We start from the raw sequence: 20,918 nt of genomic DNA on the forward strand, positions 1-20,918 counted from the left end.
ATTTTGACATTATCCAACTTTTGTATTCGTTTTTTCAGCAAACATTGTAGCAAAAGTAGTTTGTTACAAAGAATAAAAGTAAAATAAATCGTACAAGACGATGCAATTAATTTACTTTAGGCCTACTTCATAAGAAAAGAAAACAAAAAATAAAAACATGTTAAAAGTGTGAGGAAAGCGCTAAACGGCACGAAATCGATGGGAAACAGCCATTTTACAGTAGTTTTTTTAGTTTATTTCAAAAAATATTTGACCGATTCTTATGGCTGTTTTTGCAACGATGTCCTTAATCACCTACAACCTCATGTTATTTTTAATTTGTAATTTCTTAAAACGTCGTCGGAGGGATTTTTTAAAGTAACACCATTTAAAATCGTCCTATGGTTTAAGTATAGGCCTGTTTATAAAATCTTTAGATAGGGTTACAAAATCATCTCTAACTTCTGATATCATTGTCCGATTACGATGGCTGTTTCACTATGCAATAACTGACCAATCAAGCTTTCTAATAACCTAAAAGTAATTTGATTGGTTCAGAGTGCTCGTTGGAACACCCCTTTCAATGAGACAGTGACTTGGCTTGACCGAAATCTGCTAGTGCAAAAGAATAGGAGAAAATTTCTAAAGTCATCGAATCATTCGCTAGTTCGTCTAATTTAGACTCTAAACTAAAATTGTATTTACTCCAGAACTACCAGTCCAAAACATTTCATTTTTGTACGAGAGATAAGAGTTATGATTACTTATTTATAATTTGTAAATATATTTTAGAATAAGGTTTGTGTTTTTATATATGAGTAGTTTAAAAACACTTGTTTGTTGTCACCAGCGTGAGTTTTGCGGTGTTTATTGACTCTTCCATTATAAAAGTAGGGAGGCAATGCTGGGCTAGTATACCTGATGTAAAACGTTGACTAATACCATAAATAAAGGTTTTTAAAAAAGTACTGTAATATTATTTATTCATATTTCTATATATTATCCAAAGACAATTTACTATGCTACGAGTAACAGTGGCTGGATCTCAATTGAGATATATAAAAATAGCTATATTAATCAAAACGTAAAAGAAAACAGCCAGATAATAGAAATACCAAGCTTTGTCATGTATTTGTTATACAGTATTTTATTGCATTTAAATGGTGTTAAATTGTTAATCAACATTAGTTATTAATAATAATAAATAGATTATAATTATTTTCTCCATCATGGTAATACCTGTACTTATTACTCTGTTTATTGCATTCTATTTATTATTATGGTCAGTTATTCAGTTGTTAAATAATGTGTTTTTAACACTCCTCGCATTGTTCAATCATGAAGGTAGTATACCTCCATGGTTCTACCTATTGTTTTGTGTTCTTTTGTTTGTCACTTAGGTACCAGCATAAGTATTGTAGGAGATGTTTCTTTTGTTACATTTTAAATATTACAAGTATTTTAAAAATGTATTTAATAATGTAGATACTTTAACAGAATATACTAGTCATTTTATCTACTGTATCTGCAATTTTTAACAATGTATTTAAAAGTATAAAAATCATGTGTGATTTATATACTGTAGATGATAAAGCATTGAGACAATAAACATCCATATGAACAACTTATTTTTAAGTATCTTTATTTCAGAAAGAAAAAAGTAGATATGTATAAAAATTAACTATAAAAACAACAGAATTATAAGAAAAAATGTACATATCGGTGGTACACTGTGATCCGGTTAAGAGTTTTTAAACATCATTTGTTTATTTCCAGAGATAATGCATTTTAGTTGCTATAGATACAGATATGTATAGGTTTTCAACTTATGAGACCATACAAAAACCAAACATAATAATATACTATATACAGAATCAACTCTCTCAAAATTGTATTCCCAGAATTCTATTCTATTTATGTAAACAACTCCCCATTGATTCTAAAAACCAGACATAGACTGCATGTATTAATTAGAATCTAGTATAGCTGCTGTTTATCAAAATGCATGTTACATATATCATGCAACACCCCGATAAAACATTTTAAATGTCTTTCAAGGAATTTTGATTAAAATGTTTGGTCCGTAACTAATACATACAAATATCCAAAAATCAAAAAAGTTCTGTCTATTTTTTTATTAAACATCTGGAGTTGATAAATCAATTATTTACATATTGTTTGATAAACATTAGTACAGCAAGTTTTGCATCATCTTGAAATTTCAAATTTTACTCTACTCTTCCCGCACATTGTTGCTTCATGCCTCCATATTTTACGCTATATTTTTGTAATTATCATGAATTTTTAGAATATAATTATGCATTCTAAATTGTAAAATAAAATCAACATTTCTTAATGATTTATAATATATCAATATTCGTTCTAGATATGTATATATATCTATATATGTCTATTGCACTATGCAAATTATAATAGCATGAACTATATTTTAAAGCAAAATACCGCACGGCTATATTGAAGATTACGGACAATAAAGAAAGCCGGCGTAGATCAAAAAACCTATTTATATTGTCAATCTAAAAGCACCGTACATTTAAATAGTATGAAAAGAAAGTATATCTAAAAACCTTTACCAATTGTGCTGTACAAACAGTTATAAACATACATCCAATTAAGCTCAGTCTACACTATCAAACTTTATGCGACAAAAAAATGTGATGTGCCCATATATGAACATGATGGTGTGATATCACTACCATATTTAAGCATATCACTACCATATTTGTGCACTTTTTTCGTCAAACTTGTTTGATAGTGTAGACAGAGAGAGACCATATTTGGGATCAGAAAGTTGATACAATCATCATCATGTAATTTATTTATAATCATTTTTCTTTTATAACAATAAATTCATTTTTTAATCAGAAGTACAATGTTAACCACCGTAGGTAGAACCATGGAGGTATAATAATTATTTTATTTTATACCTCCATGGTAGAACCTTAGACATATTTGTTTTTATTCCCATTTTCATTTCCTTTATAAAAACAAGACATATATCTGGAAGCACTGACATCTGATCTATACAATTTGGTATTCATAAAATTAATATATAACATTGTGTATTCTAAAGATTATAAACATTGGGTAGGTTTGGCAAAGGAGCAGAATTGTGTTGCATTGTATTTGATGGGCTAAGCCCCTGCTTTTGGTTAGGCTTCATACATGCTTCTTTCACCCCAGTCAGACTGTTTTTCACTTCCCTGAAAATAAACAAAGCATGTTGGCCTAAGTAGAACTTTCTGGTACAGTATGTCTACAATGTATTTGTATTTTGTGTTAATTCAGATGTATATACAGATATTTACAAAGAAGGAGATATGTATATAAAAGGTTTGTTAGCCAATTAACGGGATAAAGAGGTCAGCTGGATGCTCAGCTAAATGACCATTCCAGAGGGCAAAGTAATTTGCTTTATCTTACTTCCATGTTTGCTGTGATGAATTTACAGCAACTGTATGGTCATCCATTTGATGTTGTAATTGACCCATTTGATCTTTAAGATTCTGAAGACATCCCTGTAATGCCTGCAATGGTCTACAAAAAAAATTATTAAACAAACAATATTAACAAATATATTATTTTACATTTTTCTATTTGTTAAAGTCTTTAGAAGGTCAACTATCTTTTATTATTACAAGAAAAATTTGGATTTGGGAGATTTTATGGTTTTTAGAGAATCTGATATTTGGAGCGTTCACTGTACTTTAAAAAAGTAATACGTTCACATGGCTTATGTTGTACATGGAATTACAGCTTCATCTGTTTCAGTTCATCTGAAAAATGTTCTGCTATCTCAACAATCATCTAGAATTGATTTCCTTAGCTTAGAACCAAGGTTCGAAGGAAACCATTGGATTGTCATGGATCAGTAGACATTTTGGTAAATACAATACTACCATCCAATTGCCTCAAATACATAATAACCTCTCACCTGCTCTTTTCAGCCGTGGGAGCGTCTACGTCCTCACTGCTAATCAAAGCATCAACATCATAACTTATTTCTGGTATTATTATATCATCGAATGCAGAGGAGAGAATGGGCTCAAGTTGCTTCTGTACCAGGGGTTGTTTCTCTTGGTTTGGATTTTGTTGTAGCTGCTCTTTCTGTTTCTGTTTCTCAGCTTCTGCCTCTGCTTTCGCTTTCTTCTCTAGGTTCTTTTTGGCTAATAACTTAGCTTTCAGTAGCTAAAAAAGGTTATTTTTAATATAAACAATATCTATTTCATTTATATGTAATTTTTACTTTCTATAGAACAGAGATTCCGAAATAAAAGATTTAATGAATGAATAACAATCATTATTTTTTATTTATTTTTCAAAAATTTCAAAATAATATTTTATAATTTATCGTGCTTATAAAATCTTATCTTATCTTATTTGACGCTTAGGGAGTGGAGTTGAATGGGTCATGAGTTACAACCCTAGCACTAGGTCAGGATTGAACTCTGAACCTTGAGATTGGAAGGCACGCATGTTAACCACCAAGCTACAGCTCCACTATGAATACCATTCAAAGATATTTATTTGTTTGTGTGATTTGACACTTTGTTGAATAGAATTAGTGAAATACATAATATTTTTCTACATTGAAATGATGTTAAAATAATAAGTTACCTTATTTTGTTGAGCTGTAGCCTTCAGTGCTGCCTTTACTTCAGCCAACTTATTTTTGTATGAAAATTTGTCCTTGCGAGTAGTTGCTAGCTCTGTTTTTAGACCATCCAAATCAGTTCTTGCCACCTGGAATATTTTAGTAGGTAAATAAGAAGCAAATACTAATACCTGTACTCCTTACGCAGTATGTTTATAAAACATTCTTTTAATTTGTCATCACAAATTTTCCCATAGATGTCTTTTTTGGATCATGAAAAGGTAAGTCTACCTTGAAGGCAGCATTAATAAAATGTAATAATGTTTAACTTGAGGGCAACATTAATAAAATTTATAAATGTTTACCTTGAGGGCATCATTAATAAAATGTATAAATGTTTACCTTGTGGGCAGCATTACTAAAATGTAATGTTTACCTTCAGGGCAGCATTAATATAATGTAATAATGTTTACCTTGAGGGCAGCATTAATGCTGGATATTTCAATTTGTTGACGTTCCTCGGCCATTTCCAATTGCTCTTTCATCCCCTCTACCTCTGACACTTTCTGTTCATATTGCCATTTCAATGCCTATAATACCACAAGAAACAAATCAAAACTCAACTCTGTTCTAAGTGAGTGCGACAACAATGGCTACAGTCTAACCTAGTGATTCTAAGAATTGTCTTACCTTGATAGTGTCTTGTTGTATAGGGTTTTGGGCATTCTGCTCCTGTAGTAGTTTCTCCAATTGTCCTAGTTTGGCTCGGGTCCTATGGATATCATGCCTAGCTCCATCCAATGCATTCTTCTGTTTCTCTTCAATCTATAATAACAAATATTGTTTGTTTTAATATATTATCATAAAATACTTGTAGCTTGGTGGTTGATTAGTTTCCTAGCTTCAAATCATTTAGTAACATGTGTATTTTTGTCCTGTGAGTGGAACACTATAAATGTAAATATAAATACCTCTTTTTCTTTATGCAACAAACTTTGCATTGCAGTATTTTCAGATATCCTAGATTCTAGATCTTTTTTCAGGATTTCAAATTCTGTTTTAGTGTCTTCTAAATCTCTCTTTAACTTTGCTGTTGACGACCTCTCATTACCAAGCTTTTAAAAAAAAAAACCACAAAATTTAGTTCATATAAACCAATATATATTGTTTTCTGACGTTGAGGCTGCCATTTTGGATAAATGAATACAACAATTTGAATTTAAAAAAATGTGTATATATAAATCCAAAGGCAAATTACTGAAAAAATGAAAATGCTGTGGGTATCAGTGGCTGGATCTCAATGGAGATACAAAAAAAAAAGTGAAAAGCTAAATCAAAACGATAAAGTAAAACAGCCAGAAAAGTTAGCAGAGCTTTCGGGCAACACTAGCCCTTCATCAGTGAATATATGTGTGTGTCAAAAGTATAAAACAAACTTACCTCTTTTCTAAGCTGTCTGATAATATCTTGATCCCTTTCTAAACTCTCCTGAGTTTCTACAAAACGTTTTTTATTCTTAGTTGCATCTTCTTGCTGCATACTGGATCGGGTGTGCAACTCATCTTGTAAGTCAGTCAACGATGACTCTTGTTGAGCAAGAGCATTTTCAAGAGCGCTTGCATGACTTTTAAGATGTTCATGACTTTGCTTGACACCTTTGAACAAAATGATTAGATCAATGTAAAGCTCTGTCTACACTAGTTTGACAAAAAAAATGTGATCTGCCCACATTTAGGCACATTACTACCAAATTTAGGCACATCACATTTAAAAAAAATGTTCATCAAATACCAGAGATTAATTATTTGTATAATTCGAAAAATAGTCTCACCAGCTAATCGGCCCCTTTCTCTTTCCAAGTCGAGTGCTAACTTTCTACTTTCTGCTGTAATCTTCTTTTGATTTTCAAGAGCTTTGTCAGCAGCCTAAACATTTGATAGAAATAATAAAGATTAATTTGATTATAAAGTAATAGAAAGACATTAAAACTATTAAAACCATAATAGGATAGAATAAATACTGTAACTTACTGTAAGCTCTTCTTCAAGCTGATTAATCTTTTCTCTACAGGCATCTAATTCCATATCAGAATCTTCTTTAAACTCCATAAGCTCCCTTTCAAGAGCATTCTTTGTAGCTAGCGTGTTACTAAGTTGATCCTTTGTGGATTTTAATTTTGCAGCTAACTGTTCCTTCTCCTGCTGATTATCAAGCTGTGTTTTTGTCTGGAGAGCAGCAAGGTTGTTCTCAGTTGCTTGTTTCTCTTGGTTTAAGTCTTGTAGTTGTCGCTGAAGTAGTTCAATAGTTGCTTTATTCTCATTGTCTTTCTGCTTAAACTCTTGACGTATTCTATTAAGATCGGATGTTAGTCTTAAGATGTTTGCAGCCTGTTCAGCGGAGTCTCTATGTGTTGTGTTTTGAGATTCTGCTAGCTTTTGCTTCAAAGCACTATGTTCAGCCACAAGTTTCTGCATTCTTTCTTGATCACTTGCCATCATCTCTAACTGTCCTTCAATCCGGACCTTTTCTTTCATAGCTTCTTGCAAGTTTTCCTCTGCTGCAATTAATTTTTCAGTCAATTCTTGTCCTTCTATCTGTGCAGCATTTTTCAGTTCTATTTCATGTTGCTGAGCCGTGTGAATCTTTTGCAATTCTTGTTTCAATGCAGCTACTTCGTACTCAAGCTGCGATTTTGTTTGTTTGAATTCATCAATCACCACGTTTTTACCACTAACTTCTGCACTAACACTCTCCACATTTTTCTGTTCATCTGCTAAATGTTGTTGCATTTGTTGTATATGTTCTTTAAGATAACTATTCTCTTGTTGTGTACTTTGTAGTTGGCCATCTTTTTCACCAAGTTCTTGTTTCATTTGCTTGAATCCTTTTTCAACCATAACCATATCCTGTCTCAGCCTCTGTATAGCTTCATCAAACTGTTGTTTTTCATCATTAGCAGTGGCAAGAGCAGATTGCAGTGCAAGTTTTTCAACTTTCAACTTGTGCAGTTCATCGCTTTGTGTTGCTTGATCAGTTTGCGATGTTTTCAGACGCTTTTCAAGAGCATCAAATTGTTGTTGTAGCGTGTCTAGTTCATGGTCTCGTGTATTTACTGCTTCCTGTAAAAACAAACCAAAGTATAATATTCAATACAAGAGAAGATTTTTGTTTTCTGGCAAAATTATTGTGCACATTTAAAAAGAATTTTCTATTACTAGACTCTACCTATTACTCTACGAAAATGAACTAGCTTTCAGAGTTAAATCAAACATACCTGTGTTAATGTAAACTTTCTTATCAACTCCCTCTTTTCTTCCTCAAGAGCTGACATAGCCACCTGTTTAGTAGACAGATCTCTCTGTGCTCTTTCAAGTTGCTGCTCCAAATCTTGTGTAGAGATAAATATATGCGACAATTTATGTTTTTCTTCTTGAATCTGATCCATTTTTGTAGCAACTGCTTGTTGAACAGCAACCTTCTCTTTTTGAAGATCCATAAAAGCTGCCTCTCTTGCAAGCATATCAGCTTCTATAGTTTCTAGATGTTTGGCAATCTGCTCTTTTTCATTTAGAGCTTTCTGTTGTGTTTCCGAGAGCTGTTGTCGTATGCGTGCATTCTCAGTTTTTAAGGTTTCCATACTTGCTCCCTGAAGAACCAGTTGGTTCTGAGCTTCTGTATAGTTTCCTTGAAGTTTGCTTCTAGCTTCTTGTGCAAATTTAAGTTGATCCTGAAGCCATTCTTTAGTCTTACTCATTGACCTTAATTCTGTTTCAAATGTTTTTTGAATGGCAACTGCTTGTGCTCTGTTTTCTATAGCGTTATTCAAATCTTGTTGCGTTTCTTGTAACCTATCTTGAAGATTGGAAATTGAACCATCGCGTTGTTGCAATTCTGCTTGAATCTCTCCAAGCTTTTGTTGGAACTTAAGGCTGGAAGTTTGCGATGACCTTAAGTCTTCTCTTAATGTCTCCAAAGCAGATTCTTTACTTTCGATATTTGTATGTAAATTTGAGATACTCTCTTCCAGAAATTTACGATTCATTTCAATAGCTTCAAATTCAGACTGTATTTCAGATTTTTCTTGCAAAGCTGTTTGTAAATGATTATTGCTATTGCGTACCTGAGATTCTAAAGCAGCAATCTGGGTTTGAAGTCTAGCTCTATCAGCAAGAGCACTTGCTGTTTCTACTGACAATGCTTCTAACTGACCTTCTAGTCTTGCCTTTTCTTGCAAGACTGCTTGGATATCATCTGAATGTTCATTCCACTCATTCACACTAGTCACAGACTCGCTTCGAGGCTTTTGTGCAATATTATTTGCTTTATGCAACGATGTAGATGGCATTTTACTAAGATCCCTTTTTTTAACTGTATAAGGCACGTGGGCATTCACAATATCAACTGATTTTGCTGATGAGTTTGATAGTTGACCGTCTAATTTTGAAGGTGGTGTTAACTTTCGTTTTGGTTGTTTTTCTTTTTGCAACGATTGCAGAAGTAGTTCCGATTCTTTTCGAACATCTGGAGATTTATGAACAATGTCTGGTTGCATCTTAACTGGTGTTGAACTTGAAACAGGTGTCATTTCAGGATGAAACATTCCCGTGTCAACACTTTCATCTGGTTGCTCATTACCCTTAGCCAAAAAACTTGAGTTAAGGTGTTTATCTCCTGAAGTTTTTTCTGGCAAGGGGCCAGATTTTGTTTCTTCAATAGGTGGTGGTGGTTGTTTTTTGCTCCATGGAAGAATTGATCCAAGAAAAGATGTGCTCGGCTCTGTACTGGTGTTCTTAACATCTGGGTTTGACACTGAAGTATTTACAACAGTATCTGGTGATGTATGATCCGTTTCACTGAATAACCTCATATTCTGAGAATCTTTATTAATATTTTCTTGCGTAATAATAACACCATCACTCATGTCTTTCATTCCAACAATAGCACTACTCTCACCAGATGCTTTGACTGTCACTACAGCACCTTGGGTGTTTTTCTTAATTCCTTCTACATCTCCGTTCATTTTCAGTTTCTTCTTCCCCTTCTTACTTTCAGGTTTCTGCACAGCTCCGATAGTTTTCCGAGTGACAGACTGTACAGGACTGCGAAATAATACAGGTTCTTTTTTGCTATTAGTGGTCGATCCAAATGCACCTCTGATTGCAAGAGTGGTGTTCTGTCCAACCAAAGTGTGAGGTCGATTTACTGTTGTGACCGGTTTAGGTGGACTATCATAGTTGTTTATTTGTGCTCCATCACCTGTGTTTTCGATTTTCTTCTCACCATTTACTGGTGGATTTGTTGGTGGATGCCAGGCAAGTGGTCGTTTCATTTCTTCTGGCTTAGGAGGTGTGACACCATTGACTATAGGGGTTGGTATCAAGTTCCTTTGCATCGAGTGGGCTCCAACCGGAGCCACACCTGTGTGGATGGTCGTTGGTTCTGAAGCATGTTCTCTACTTTGGTTGTTGGTCACTGCCTTTGATACAGGAGATTGTTGTTTCATCTGCCTTTGAACTTGCGCAATAACAGCAGCAATTTGTTCGGGGGAAGCAGGCGTGACTTGTGAATTACCTGAAAAATATAATTAATATAGTGTTAATTTTATAATCAGTTATTATAATGTTCTACTATGGTTACTGTACATAAGAATTGCTTAATCAGCTCAGAATCCAAATATGTTACTCAAAGATTATTTTCTTTCAGTTCATACTCTCTGAAAATTGCATTATGTATTCCATAAAATTATGTAATTTTATCGGAAATAACATACTGTACATTTTGAGTCAGCCCAAGCATGCCTGATACAGGAGAGTAACTGTAAAAATTCATAGTAAAAACCAAGTTCTCGTGGGGAGACACTGAAAATGTAACCATTGACCTTACCAACTACAGACTTCTGTAAAGCAATTGCTTCTGCAGTATTGTCAACTTTAACATCACCAAGAGATGAAGTTGGACTTGGTATATCATCCTGGGTTGAGGATGAAAGAGGTGGTGTCTTTTGTTGTGAATTCATTATGCCTAAAAGCAGAAAACAAAAAATTAACAATGTAAGCATGTTTGATCTGTTAAAACACATTTATAATAAATTTATAAGCAATGTTAAAACACTCAACATGAAGATTCTGAAAAATTATCATTAAAAGCAACTGTTCACCAAAAAATCTAAAAAAAATACAACATAAAATAATTTTTAAATAATAAATTTAGGGTTGAAAAAACTGCTCATCAATAATGCTGATAACAAATGAAAATTATTTAAAAAAAAATCTCATTGGAATTACAGGTCTTCCACTTACTTTCAGCACACTACTAGTACTACAGGTACAGCATGTAAGAATCAAACTCAACAATGGTACAGTAGCATGGAATGTTTTTTTAAATAATCTGTATCTGCATTGTCGTTGACTTTATGTTGATCTCACTTGACTGTGAGATCAATTATTTTGTAGATAGATATTAATATAACAAACAGCTTAGTAAACCTAAACACTGCATCAAGGTTATTCAGCTTGGTTGAGTTTGTTTAGAATTGAACAATAGTGAAAGCAACATGTAGTTAAATGTAACCACTCCCACAACCAAAACATATTTTCTAGCATATGACTGATTAAAAAAAATGAAAATATACAAAAATTATTTAAATATGGATTAACTGCATTCATCATACCACTAATCCTTCTGATCCAGTTCATTATAAAACTTGAATAAAATTAAAACAATTGATTTTATTAGTTGTTATTGTATTTACTGTACCATACATCCATTTTTCTGATAAGCATTTCCTTTTGACCATACTGAATAATTTTAGCTACACCACAAAAAAGGTAGAATGCGTCGTTGGTAAAAAAAAAAAGCAAACTATTCTACTGCAGTTTACTGCAGTACATGTTGTTTTAAAATCATTAACCTGTTACTGCACAATTATTTAGGAAGCTTTTGAAAATGTTTCAAGATATTGCCTAATCCTTGAACATGTATGAAAATTACTTCAAATTGGGGAGGGGAGAAAATTATAATGGTGATTGTAGGTGGTGTTTCTTACAGTACATACTGTATGTATTTTAAAATTTACCTGTAAAAAACAAAAGTTAGCAAATTAGCAATGTTACGGTGTATACATTGTTACCTTTTTTAGAGTAACTGTACAAAGGTATGTTGTGCTCTGGATTTACCAAACCAATGTCAGCAGAATGCTGTGAAAGGGTTCCTCCAGTTCTTGATCCTTGGGGGCTCTCTATACCAGACGCTGACCCTGGAAGAGGTAGGAAACCAGGTTCTCTACCAGAATATATCTCCACTACAAGGTTCTTTATTTCTTTCTCAAGATCACTAATTTCCTTATTGATCTTGTTAATTGATTGGCCACGGTGTATCTCTTGTTTGCCAGGACTGGATGGTACGGTTGTCAGGTTATCTTCAGCAAAAGCCTGAAGAAGTTTTTCTCTATCAGACAATAATATCCGATCTAAGCTGGGGGGATCTTCAGAAATAGATCCCTCTAGTTCCGATTCTGAGCCACCAATTTGAAGCCTAAGATGTTCAAAGCTAGAGTCTTCTGATGGACTTTCAAGAAGATTAATTTCACCAGCCCCTGTTACGTACTCGTCAAATGGATCGCCCTCGCTCAGTCCCAAGGACGTCTGACGACTTCTTCTACGTTCTGAATGAAAGTTAGTGTCCCGTTGAGGTGTCACAATTCGTAAATACCGAGCTGTTGTCCAATCGGATGCATCAATACGATCGTTTCCCAAAACAGACAACACTTTTGGACGTTCTCTTTGGATATCTAACTGTGAATCCTGATTACCCCTGTTTAGAGTTTGTGATACAGGCTCTGATTGAGAAAGAGGTATCAAATTTAATTGTTGAGATTGGTTATTTCTCTGTTCTTGGAAAGATTTCCGTGCACGATGAAGGTTAATCTCCTCAAGCGTTTCTCTTATTGATGAGGCAAGTGTTATCTGTTGATCATCAATTGGAAGAATAGGCAAATTCTCAACTTTTGAATCTAATAGAACTGGATATGATTCCTGAAGGGAATCTTCAATGGAAGTGGAGCTTTGAGAAGACTCAAGTGGTTGATTCCTCCTTGTAGTCTGTACCCTTTCAAATTGAAGAGGAACTTCAATATGATTTTCTACAACACGATGAGATAAATATTGAAGATGTGGGTTTTCCAGAGAATTGCTACTTTGAACACAACTTTCTGCTTTCAAACTTAGCTTCAGATCTTTCTTATAAGGCACAAATGGTCTTTGGTCTGTTTTTAATTGTTCACTATCGATTTGATAAGATGCAGCTAACCCTGTAGCTTCAGAATCTTTCTTTTGCCAATGTTCTATGTCTGTATCGTATGAAACCAATAGATCAAATGAATCGATGGTGGCTGTAAGGTCAATGGCTTCTCTTGCATAGTGTTCTGGAACGTCATCTGACTTTGATTCCATATCCCCATGGCCATTCACATATTTATTTCCTGAAATAATACAGTAGTATTAATTATCGTCACAAACAGATGATTCTAATTTCATAACTTATTATTATTACTATAGGCCTAAGTTACAACTACACGCTCTACTACCTATAGTTAGTAGTACTGTACTAGGCCTACTAGACTACTGTCCCTAGGCTAGATATAAAAAGCAAAATAAATGTCAAAACATAAAAAAAAACAAATTCACCATCAATGAATGGCATATCACTGGAGTCTAAGAGAAATGTATGTTGGCTATGGCACGTACTGACAGACTGGTTGATTGTAGGCCGAGCATTGTCAGGTGAACCGGTTAATTATACAGGGACAGAGTATGCTGCAAAACTTTATTTTACTGTCGTCCTACCCACATAGCGTAGGCCTAGCTAGACTATATACAACAAGCTGGATCCCGGTATCGGACAGCCATGATAAAAACATGAATATTTAGGATTTTTCATCAATATTAACCATTTTTTTCAATATAGCCTAAATAATGAATACTGTTTTTATTAGCTTACCGTGGAAATAGCCAGTAAGGATAGTAAATTACACAGATAATACGAACAATAAATAGCCAAAATATAGCCCTTTAACTTGCCACGTCCGCCTCTGCTGCAGCACACTCGAGTCGAGTCGGTGAAAAATTAAAAACCACACAAAAACAAATGATGCGTGACCAAAACAAAGATGGCTGCGCCCATGGATGATGATGACGGAAGCAGCAGCAGCAAAGGTGCTCATAATTTGTTAGCAAATAAAAGTATTGTGTGGAAAGTGAGTTACTACTTTACAAATTTCATTGGTACTGTTTTTATTTAGTTCAAAGACTAGGGAAAAAAGATAAAAGCAAAACTTGCTAGGCTAGGAGTGTTTCAGGCCTACTACTACTACTAGCGGGCCGGTGTAGTGCCTACGGTGCCGCCGGGCGCCGATAGAGCCCGGTCGAGATTCCAAGTCTACAATAATATTACAAGTACTAGAGAGAGTCAGTAAGCATACTGTATCTAGGACCTGTAATAATCTTGCCCCCAATTTTCAGTAACCATTCTATTTAATTTATGAATTGTCCATAAACCATTTCATGAAATGCTAATAGGCCTAAATAAATTACAAAAAGTTTTGCTATAATAAGAATTCCAGCATTTTTTTTATGTAAGTTTTAAAATATTGAACTTAAAATTATATTTTGATATTGTAGTCTAGAACTAGGCCTAGAGTAGTAGTAGTAATGTTTTTAGACAAATGAATACAGTAATTAATATAATGTAATTTTTTTTCAACCTTCACAGCCAAGAATTACCATTGAAGATTATGCTGACAAATTGAAAGATTGTCAATGTATGTTAGAATATTTAGTTTAGTTTAGTTTCTTAAAGATGTATTGTCCCTTGAAACACAAAAAATGAAAGTCAAAATATACTAAATTTTTATTGGCCATATCAAAGTAATATTAAAGTTATTCACTTTAAGTCGAAAATTCGAGCCAAAAACAACAATTTTACGTAATTAACAGCTAAATTAATTTGATTACATTTCATCTGGAAAATAGTCGCGATTAAAAGTAAACAAAGATTTTAAACCATGAGTATACATTATGCATGATGCTAATTAGGATTGTTTACAACTCGTCACGGTTGAGAAGGTGTTTTCACACAGATCGCGAGGAAGTTTTATGATTATGCATACAGAGTAGCCAAATAAGCGCATTGCATTATAAGATATGTTTTGATCGAAAACTTTGACTGGAAGTCAAAGTTATTTTTTGAACCAAAAAACGTCTGTATTTCAGTTAAATGTTTTTTTTTTTGACTAATTTTTGGTGAAAGTTAATAACTATTATGATACTTCAAAATGACCCACTTTTTTTCGAAATCTTTTTATTTTTATTTTTTTGGAATTTGACAAAGAGACAATACATCTTTAAATAAACTTTACTTGTACCTTATATTGTATATTGTATTCATATAAAACTTAAAGGGTTGAGTACATTTGATATATATTTGTATAAAACCAATTTTTAGTGCTCTATCTATAGTTTGTACTGTATCATGGACAAATTCTGTGATACAGTGTCACACGTCCATCACAAACCCTGATTTTTAACATATTATACAGGTGCCACATGATACAAATATTACACTCTGATTACAGTATTTTACTATGCTCCTGGACTATGTGGGGATACATTACATAAATTGAGATATATTAGATTTTGAATCTTTTACAGTACCATCTCATTTATTTTGGTGATTGTGCTAAAAACCAGACAGATTTCGAGAGAGCTTTTTGGGCTAGTCCCAGGTTGTCAACTTTCGGGAGAGTTTACTTTATTATTTTGTTGTGGTAATTTTTTATTTATTTTTAACACAGCACTTGGGAATATGTTTCACCACTACTACATATATGGTGTAAAACCAACTTGTGAATTAGAAAATCAGGATTTTATCAATGCAGTGAAGTGGAAGACTGGTCAAGCAGAAGACGCTAAGGTAAAGCTCACCAATCCAACAACCAGGGTTCAAATCCTCCTTTCAGTAATTTTTTGAAACACTTTGTTTAGAAGTCCACTCTGAATTCAATTTGATTGATTTATTTATTTGCATTCAAAACAGAGATAAAATACCTTTCTTTTATATATAATATAACATTGCAATATATTAATTTTTTTATTCGTATTTGTATTCATAATAATAACATAATATGCCAAGATTCAACATTGTTTTTAGAGCTTATGATTTCAAATGTTTTAACATCTAACATGTAAATTACACACACACAACAAACAGTAAATTTTATAGATATTTATCTTCTGTTGTTGACAACATTAAAATTTCAGAATGCTCTTCAAGAACGTGAACTTAAAAGGAAAGAGAATCCACATGTTTGGAAGATGCGAGAAGAAAACATCCCTCCTAAAGAATGGACTATTCCAATAATTACTGAAGAAAACACAGATAAACAATGACAGATTTGTAATCTAGTTATTTTTTTAGTTGCTGACAGTGGTACTGAGTTTCTAACTTGTGTTGAAGAGAGTGAAAGATTTTCCACAGCTGTTTTCATAAAATACTGCGGACAACTCATATTTAGGGGACACCCATATTAAGGAGACACATTGTTGGATCCTGAAGGTTATACTGCATTGTTATATATATATAATATTATAGAAGATTATCAACTTCCGAAATTATTGTGGATTTGGTATCACACTAAAATTGTAGGATACCAACATTGCTATTAGATATATAACATTCTAAATAAATTCTAGTTATTTTAATTTAATTTTCTCGTCATGTTGTGTTTTTGTGATGGTCCCTATTGATCAGCTTCAGCTAGCTGGATGGACAAACCTCGTAAAATATTGTTGAAATAATAAAGAAATAACATAAACATTAATATAATTTTTGACACTGTTTAGAACAGATTCAATTTATAAAAGGTGGCATAAATATTTAAGGGAAGAGTGAGTTTAATTTCAATCTGAAAATATTGTGACATTATAAACTCTCTCTCTTCCCTCATAGATTCAATCAATTAATTCATGTTGACTTTCTTTATTTTCTAATGATGTGAATGGTACTGATTTTGCATTATTTTCGCTTGATTTTGCCCAGTGCTGTATCTCTCCACTTCCAAACATTACAAAAGAAACTATCCCAATTATATGAGTTCCGGCTACTATACAGAATATTATTCGCCATTGATATATTGTGTCCTGAAAAAAGTTTAAAAGAAATCAGTTTCATTAAAAAATATATATTTTCTTTAAATAGCAACAGCACCTAATTTATCATTATCAGAAATTATTGCAACAGAATTTGTAAAATAAAATATCTAAATAATTATTAGTAATCAGTTAAAGAATGCTTTAAAATAAAGAAAGTTCATTATAAAGATTCAAATTCATAACATTTGTTTACAAACTCTGACATAAAAGATAACGTACAAAGCAACAAGTGATATGAGGTCAGATATAGAATTGTATAGAAGAAAATAGTAAAATCGATTATTGTCATATTTAGCCAAAAAAGTATAAAACTTAGAGTTTAATGTTTATATCACACCAAGGTTGAAAACTAAAGTTCAACTGAATATTTGGTTGTGTAAAAATATAAAAACTGCCACTGACACTTACTTTCATATTTGTTATTGCTCCAACTATTGCTGGTGCAATAAATCCTGTCGCTGCAGAAAATGAATACGCTATTCCAACAATCAGACCAGAATGATTTGGCGCCAAATCAATTGCATTAGCCCCGACTGTACCAGCCGCTGGTCCATACAACCCAAGTACGATAGTCAAACAAATGACGTTTATAGCTTTGATTTTAATATAACCAGTTAAAACAACTATGCATGCTGTTAGTCCCAGCGCTAAAAGATTAAAACGAACATGTTTATAATCATCCTAACTAATATTAAAAACGTCTAAACGCCACTTGCCCTTTTCCGGTTTATTTAAAAAATGTATATAGGTTACTTAAGCTTGGTTGCCTCTAGGACATAAACGTAATGACGTAGACGCAACGCAAGCGTGTTGACCAATGACAAGCGACAGAATAATCCATCGGTTGTGATTGGTCAAAAATCCCCTACGTTGCGTTGCGTCGCATCAAGCTTGGTTCCCACTAGAACGTAACGCAAGGACGTAAACGCAACGCAAGCGTTTTAACCAATGACAAGCGAAGTTATAGACAGTTAGCAATCACAAGCGAATAAGCCATCGCTTGTGATTGGTCAATTCACTTGCGTTGCGTTACGTCCTTGCGTTGCGTCGCTAGTGGCAACCACGCTTAGGACCCAACTCTACCTTACTGGTTTAAATAATGGTGATTATTATTCATTGTCGTTTAATGCGTGGTTCCCACTAGAGACTCAACACTACGACGTAACGCAACGTAAGCCTGGATTTGACCAATCACAAGCGATGGCTTATTCGAAATATCGCTTGTCATTGGTCAACTCGCTTGCGTTGCGTCTACGTCCTAGGTTGCGTCCAAGTGGGAACCGAGCTTAAGAGTTTAGCCGGATAAATTGGTTCCTACTCACCACCCGAATGCTAGGATATTTACTCGGGTAAGTTACGGTAGTTCTGTGGTCACAGTTATCGCTTAGGCCTACTTGGTGGGTAAGTCACATACTTACCCGGGTAAGTCACACACTTACTCGGGTAAAAAAACTAAGCATTCCAGTCACCACTCTGCAATTAAGAAAGGCCTACATTTTGTATTGATGCAATTTGTTATAGTACATTATATTTATTTACTTACGAAGAGCATAAATAAATTTTCTCGTGTTTGTCACGTTCAGTATCGAGTGAGAAATGATATAGTCTGAAGCTAATCCTCCAATGATTATTGTAATACAAAACAAAGCATGAGGAGCAACTGATTCAATTCCACTCTAAGTAAAGATTGAAATAGCTTATGATAGAAAAATAGATAATAATAAGGAAATCTTTATATTGCGTCGGTTTCCATAAAAAAAGAGATTCTCATGGCGCATTGATACAACAATGTTATGAATGAGTCGTGTAGCAAAAAAGTCCTAGCAGATTCTTAAGCTTTGAAGTAAACAGAGCATGCAACAAAAACATATTACTGTATGTATAAGCATATGTTTCCATCCATAGTGACTGACTCGTCGTCGCTGTCTGTTTATTATATGATCCCCGGAGTGGCCGTATTCAAACATTAAGTGATTAAATTTAGTATTTAAGGGCAATATATCTTATTCTTATTGAATAAATTCCCTGCAAAGGGAAAGAAGAATATCTATCAGGACAGGACTCCATTCGGAGTGCGGCGGCGTATCCAGCCACATGTCCGTATAACCATAAAAATTGTAACATAATTACCTTTTCAATATCAAATTCCAAGATGGAATGAAAATATGTGGGTATATCTATGGATAGTAGAAAATAACCAAAGTCGGCGCAAAAATTAGAAACAGCGAGAGCCCATACAGGTGCAGACTTCGCTATAGTTGTCCATGGTACGGTATATTTCTAGGGTAAAATAATATTTATAAAGCTTGGTTCCCACTTTTAGACGCAACTCAAAGAGACGAACAATAGGCCTAAGCCAAGGCAATCTAGATGAAGCTTGGTTTCCACTAGGACGCAACGCAAAGACGTAAGTCATAACGCAAGCGAATTGACCAATGACAAGGCGCAGGTTCAAATAATCCATCGCTTGTGATTGGTGACTCACTTACGTTGCGTCTCGTCATTGCATTGCGTCCTAGTGGGAACCAAGCTTAATTGGTCGCTTGCGGCTTACGTCCTTACGTTGCGTCCTAGTTGGAACCAAGCTTGAAGCTTGGTTCCCACTAGCGAGGCAACGTAACGCAACCTACGCAACGTAAGAAAATGCCCTTCCAATAATTGTGTTTGCCCCCGCCTGCGTGAAATCAAACCCGCGATGTTTGCAGCACTGTTGCATCGTCGGTTCCCACTTGTGATTACACAATACAGCACTTTGCGTCAATACGTCGTAGCGTTGCGTTACGTTGCGTCGCTAGTGGGAACCACGCTTCAGATTACCTTGCGTAAGAGCACCGCAAATATTCTGCCGAACTGTTGTGTTGTGTTATGCATACGTCGTTGCGTTGAGTCCAAGTGGGGACCAATATTATTATTCAATCGGTTAGTCCTAATAAAACACTTTTTAAATTAAATTTCTTTAGGCTTACTACTTTGACCTTTTATTATGAAAACGAAATACAATGAAATGGAAATGTACAAAACCTGTTCACTCTCTTTTGTTGTCGATTGACATGATAATGTTTCTTTTTCAAATGTTGATATCCATTGGTTGTTAGTTGGTTCACTAGATGCAATAATACACCACAACAAACACCAAATAACGGTAGTAATACCTTTAACAAATAAATTATATTATGGTAAATTGTAGTCACTAGTGATCAAACACCTTTGTGGTGAGTGTTCCCTTAAAGGGCTTGGCCAAAAATTTTCCCCGCCGTTGAATTCCAAGAAGTGAACGATAAATGAATGTAAATTCAATATTCTTGTAGAAATAACAAACAAATAATTAATACAAACATTACTAAACAATACAAAAACCCTATTTGTGACATAGAGACAAAAATATCATACCATATGTATAAAATGTAGTTGGCCAGCCTCCAAGTTCCGTTGACGTGCAAAGCCACGAAGACAGGTACATTGCTAAAATGGCTCCAAAACTCATCCCTTAAAAAAGATAAGGAGTTTCACAATAAATACTAACAATGATTAATTGGCCATCCAATTTTGACTTTAACGGTAAGCAACTGTTATACATAACATCAATAAGTTATTACCTGACGTTGTAATCGATATAAATGTACTGCGTTCATCTAATGTTGACCATTTGTTCATAATACCAACTGTTCCTGACATCACCATACCCTGGCAGATATAAATTAAAAGTTTCTATTGATACACTGATAATTATTGTTATATGTTTAACGATTCTCCAAATTCTCTCCTTTATAAATCTGTAATGCCCTTAACCTTTGTATATCCTTAATTGTTATGATAAAATTACGCAGATATTAAAGAGAACTAAAAAGCCTAGGCTAGACTTGGCGCCCCAAGTTTGTAGTTATTGTCTTTTTTCACGCTGCTGCTCTAGCCAGCTACGTCCCATGAGGACTACTCAATAATAAGCTGAAGCAAGCAGCAGTTATAGTATCTAAGGCCGACAGTTTTGCGACTTTGTAAACTCGACTATAACTTATAGATCCCAGCTGCTGGACCCAAAAAACGTCTGGGAAAAGAGAGTCTATGAGGGCTCACGGTTGAACGATTTTGGATTCTCGCCCTTTGATTGGTTGACGCGA

General features: G+C 34.1%; 3 protein-coding genes across 3 annotated transcripts; 1 reads left to right on the top strand and 2 right to left on the bottom strand.

Moving 5' to 3' along the window:
• Positions 1-1,617: 1,617 nt before the first annotated feature.
• LOC144834755 (uncharacterized) lies at positions 1,618-13,672 on the bottom strand. The gene is made up of 14 exons (XM_078689665.1): positions 13,592-13,672; positions 11,724-13,073; positions 10,478-10,615; positions 7,869-10,165; positions 6,625-7,713; positions 6,426-6,519; positions 6,035-6,249; positions 5,566-5,709; positions 5,285-5,419; positions 5,068-5,184; positions 4,618-4,743; positions 3,935-4,188; positions 3,424-3,537; positions 1,618-3,203 (listed from the first exon to the last, which is right to left on the bottom strand). The coding sequence occupies exons 2-14, from the start codon at positions 13,042-13,044 to the stop codon at positions 3,068-3,070; spliced, it is 6,180 nt and encodes a 2,059-aa protein (XP_078545791.1). The 5' UTR covers positions 13,045-13,073; positions 13,592-13,672; the 3' UTR covers positions 1,618-3,067.
• A 60-nt stretch (positions 13,673-13,732) lies between these two features.
• LOC144834776 (synaptic plasticity regulator PANTS-like) lies at positions 13,733-16,355 on the top strand. Its single transcript, XM_078689707.1, has 4 exons — positions 13,733-13,847; positions 14,363-14,411; positions 15,444-15,562; positions 15,910-16,355. The coding sequence occupies exons 1-4, from the start codon at positions 13,761-13,763 to the stop codon at positions 16,036-16,038; spliced, it is 384 nt and encodes a 127-aa protein (XP_078545833.1). The 5' UTR covers positions 13,733-13,760; the 3' UTR covers positions 16,039-16,355.
• Positions 16,192-19,671, bottom strand: LOC144835645 (vesicular glutamate transporter 1-like). The gene is made up of 5 exons (XM_078690720.1): positions 19,618-19,671; positions 18,931-19,080; positions 18,344-18,476; positions 17,209-17,447; positions 16,192-16,788 (listed from the first exon to the last, which is right to left on the bottom strand). Exons 1-5 carry the CDS (start codon positions 19,669-19,671, stop codon positions 16,600-16,602), a joined length of 765 nt encoding a protein of 254 aa, XP_078546846.1. The 3' UTR covers positions 16,192-16,599.
• Positions 19,672-20,918: the final 1,247 nt, after the last annotated feature.

This window comes from Antedon bifida, chromosome 2 (genome assembly GCF_963402885.1).
Source record: "Antedon bifida chromosome 2, ecAntBifi1.1, whole genome shotgun sequence".
Lineage (NCBI taxonomy): Eukaryota > Metazoa > Echinodermata > Crinoidea > Comatulida > Antedonidae > Antedon > Antedon bifida.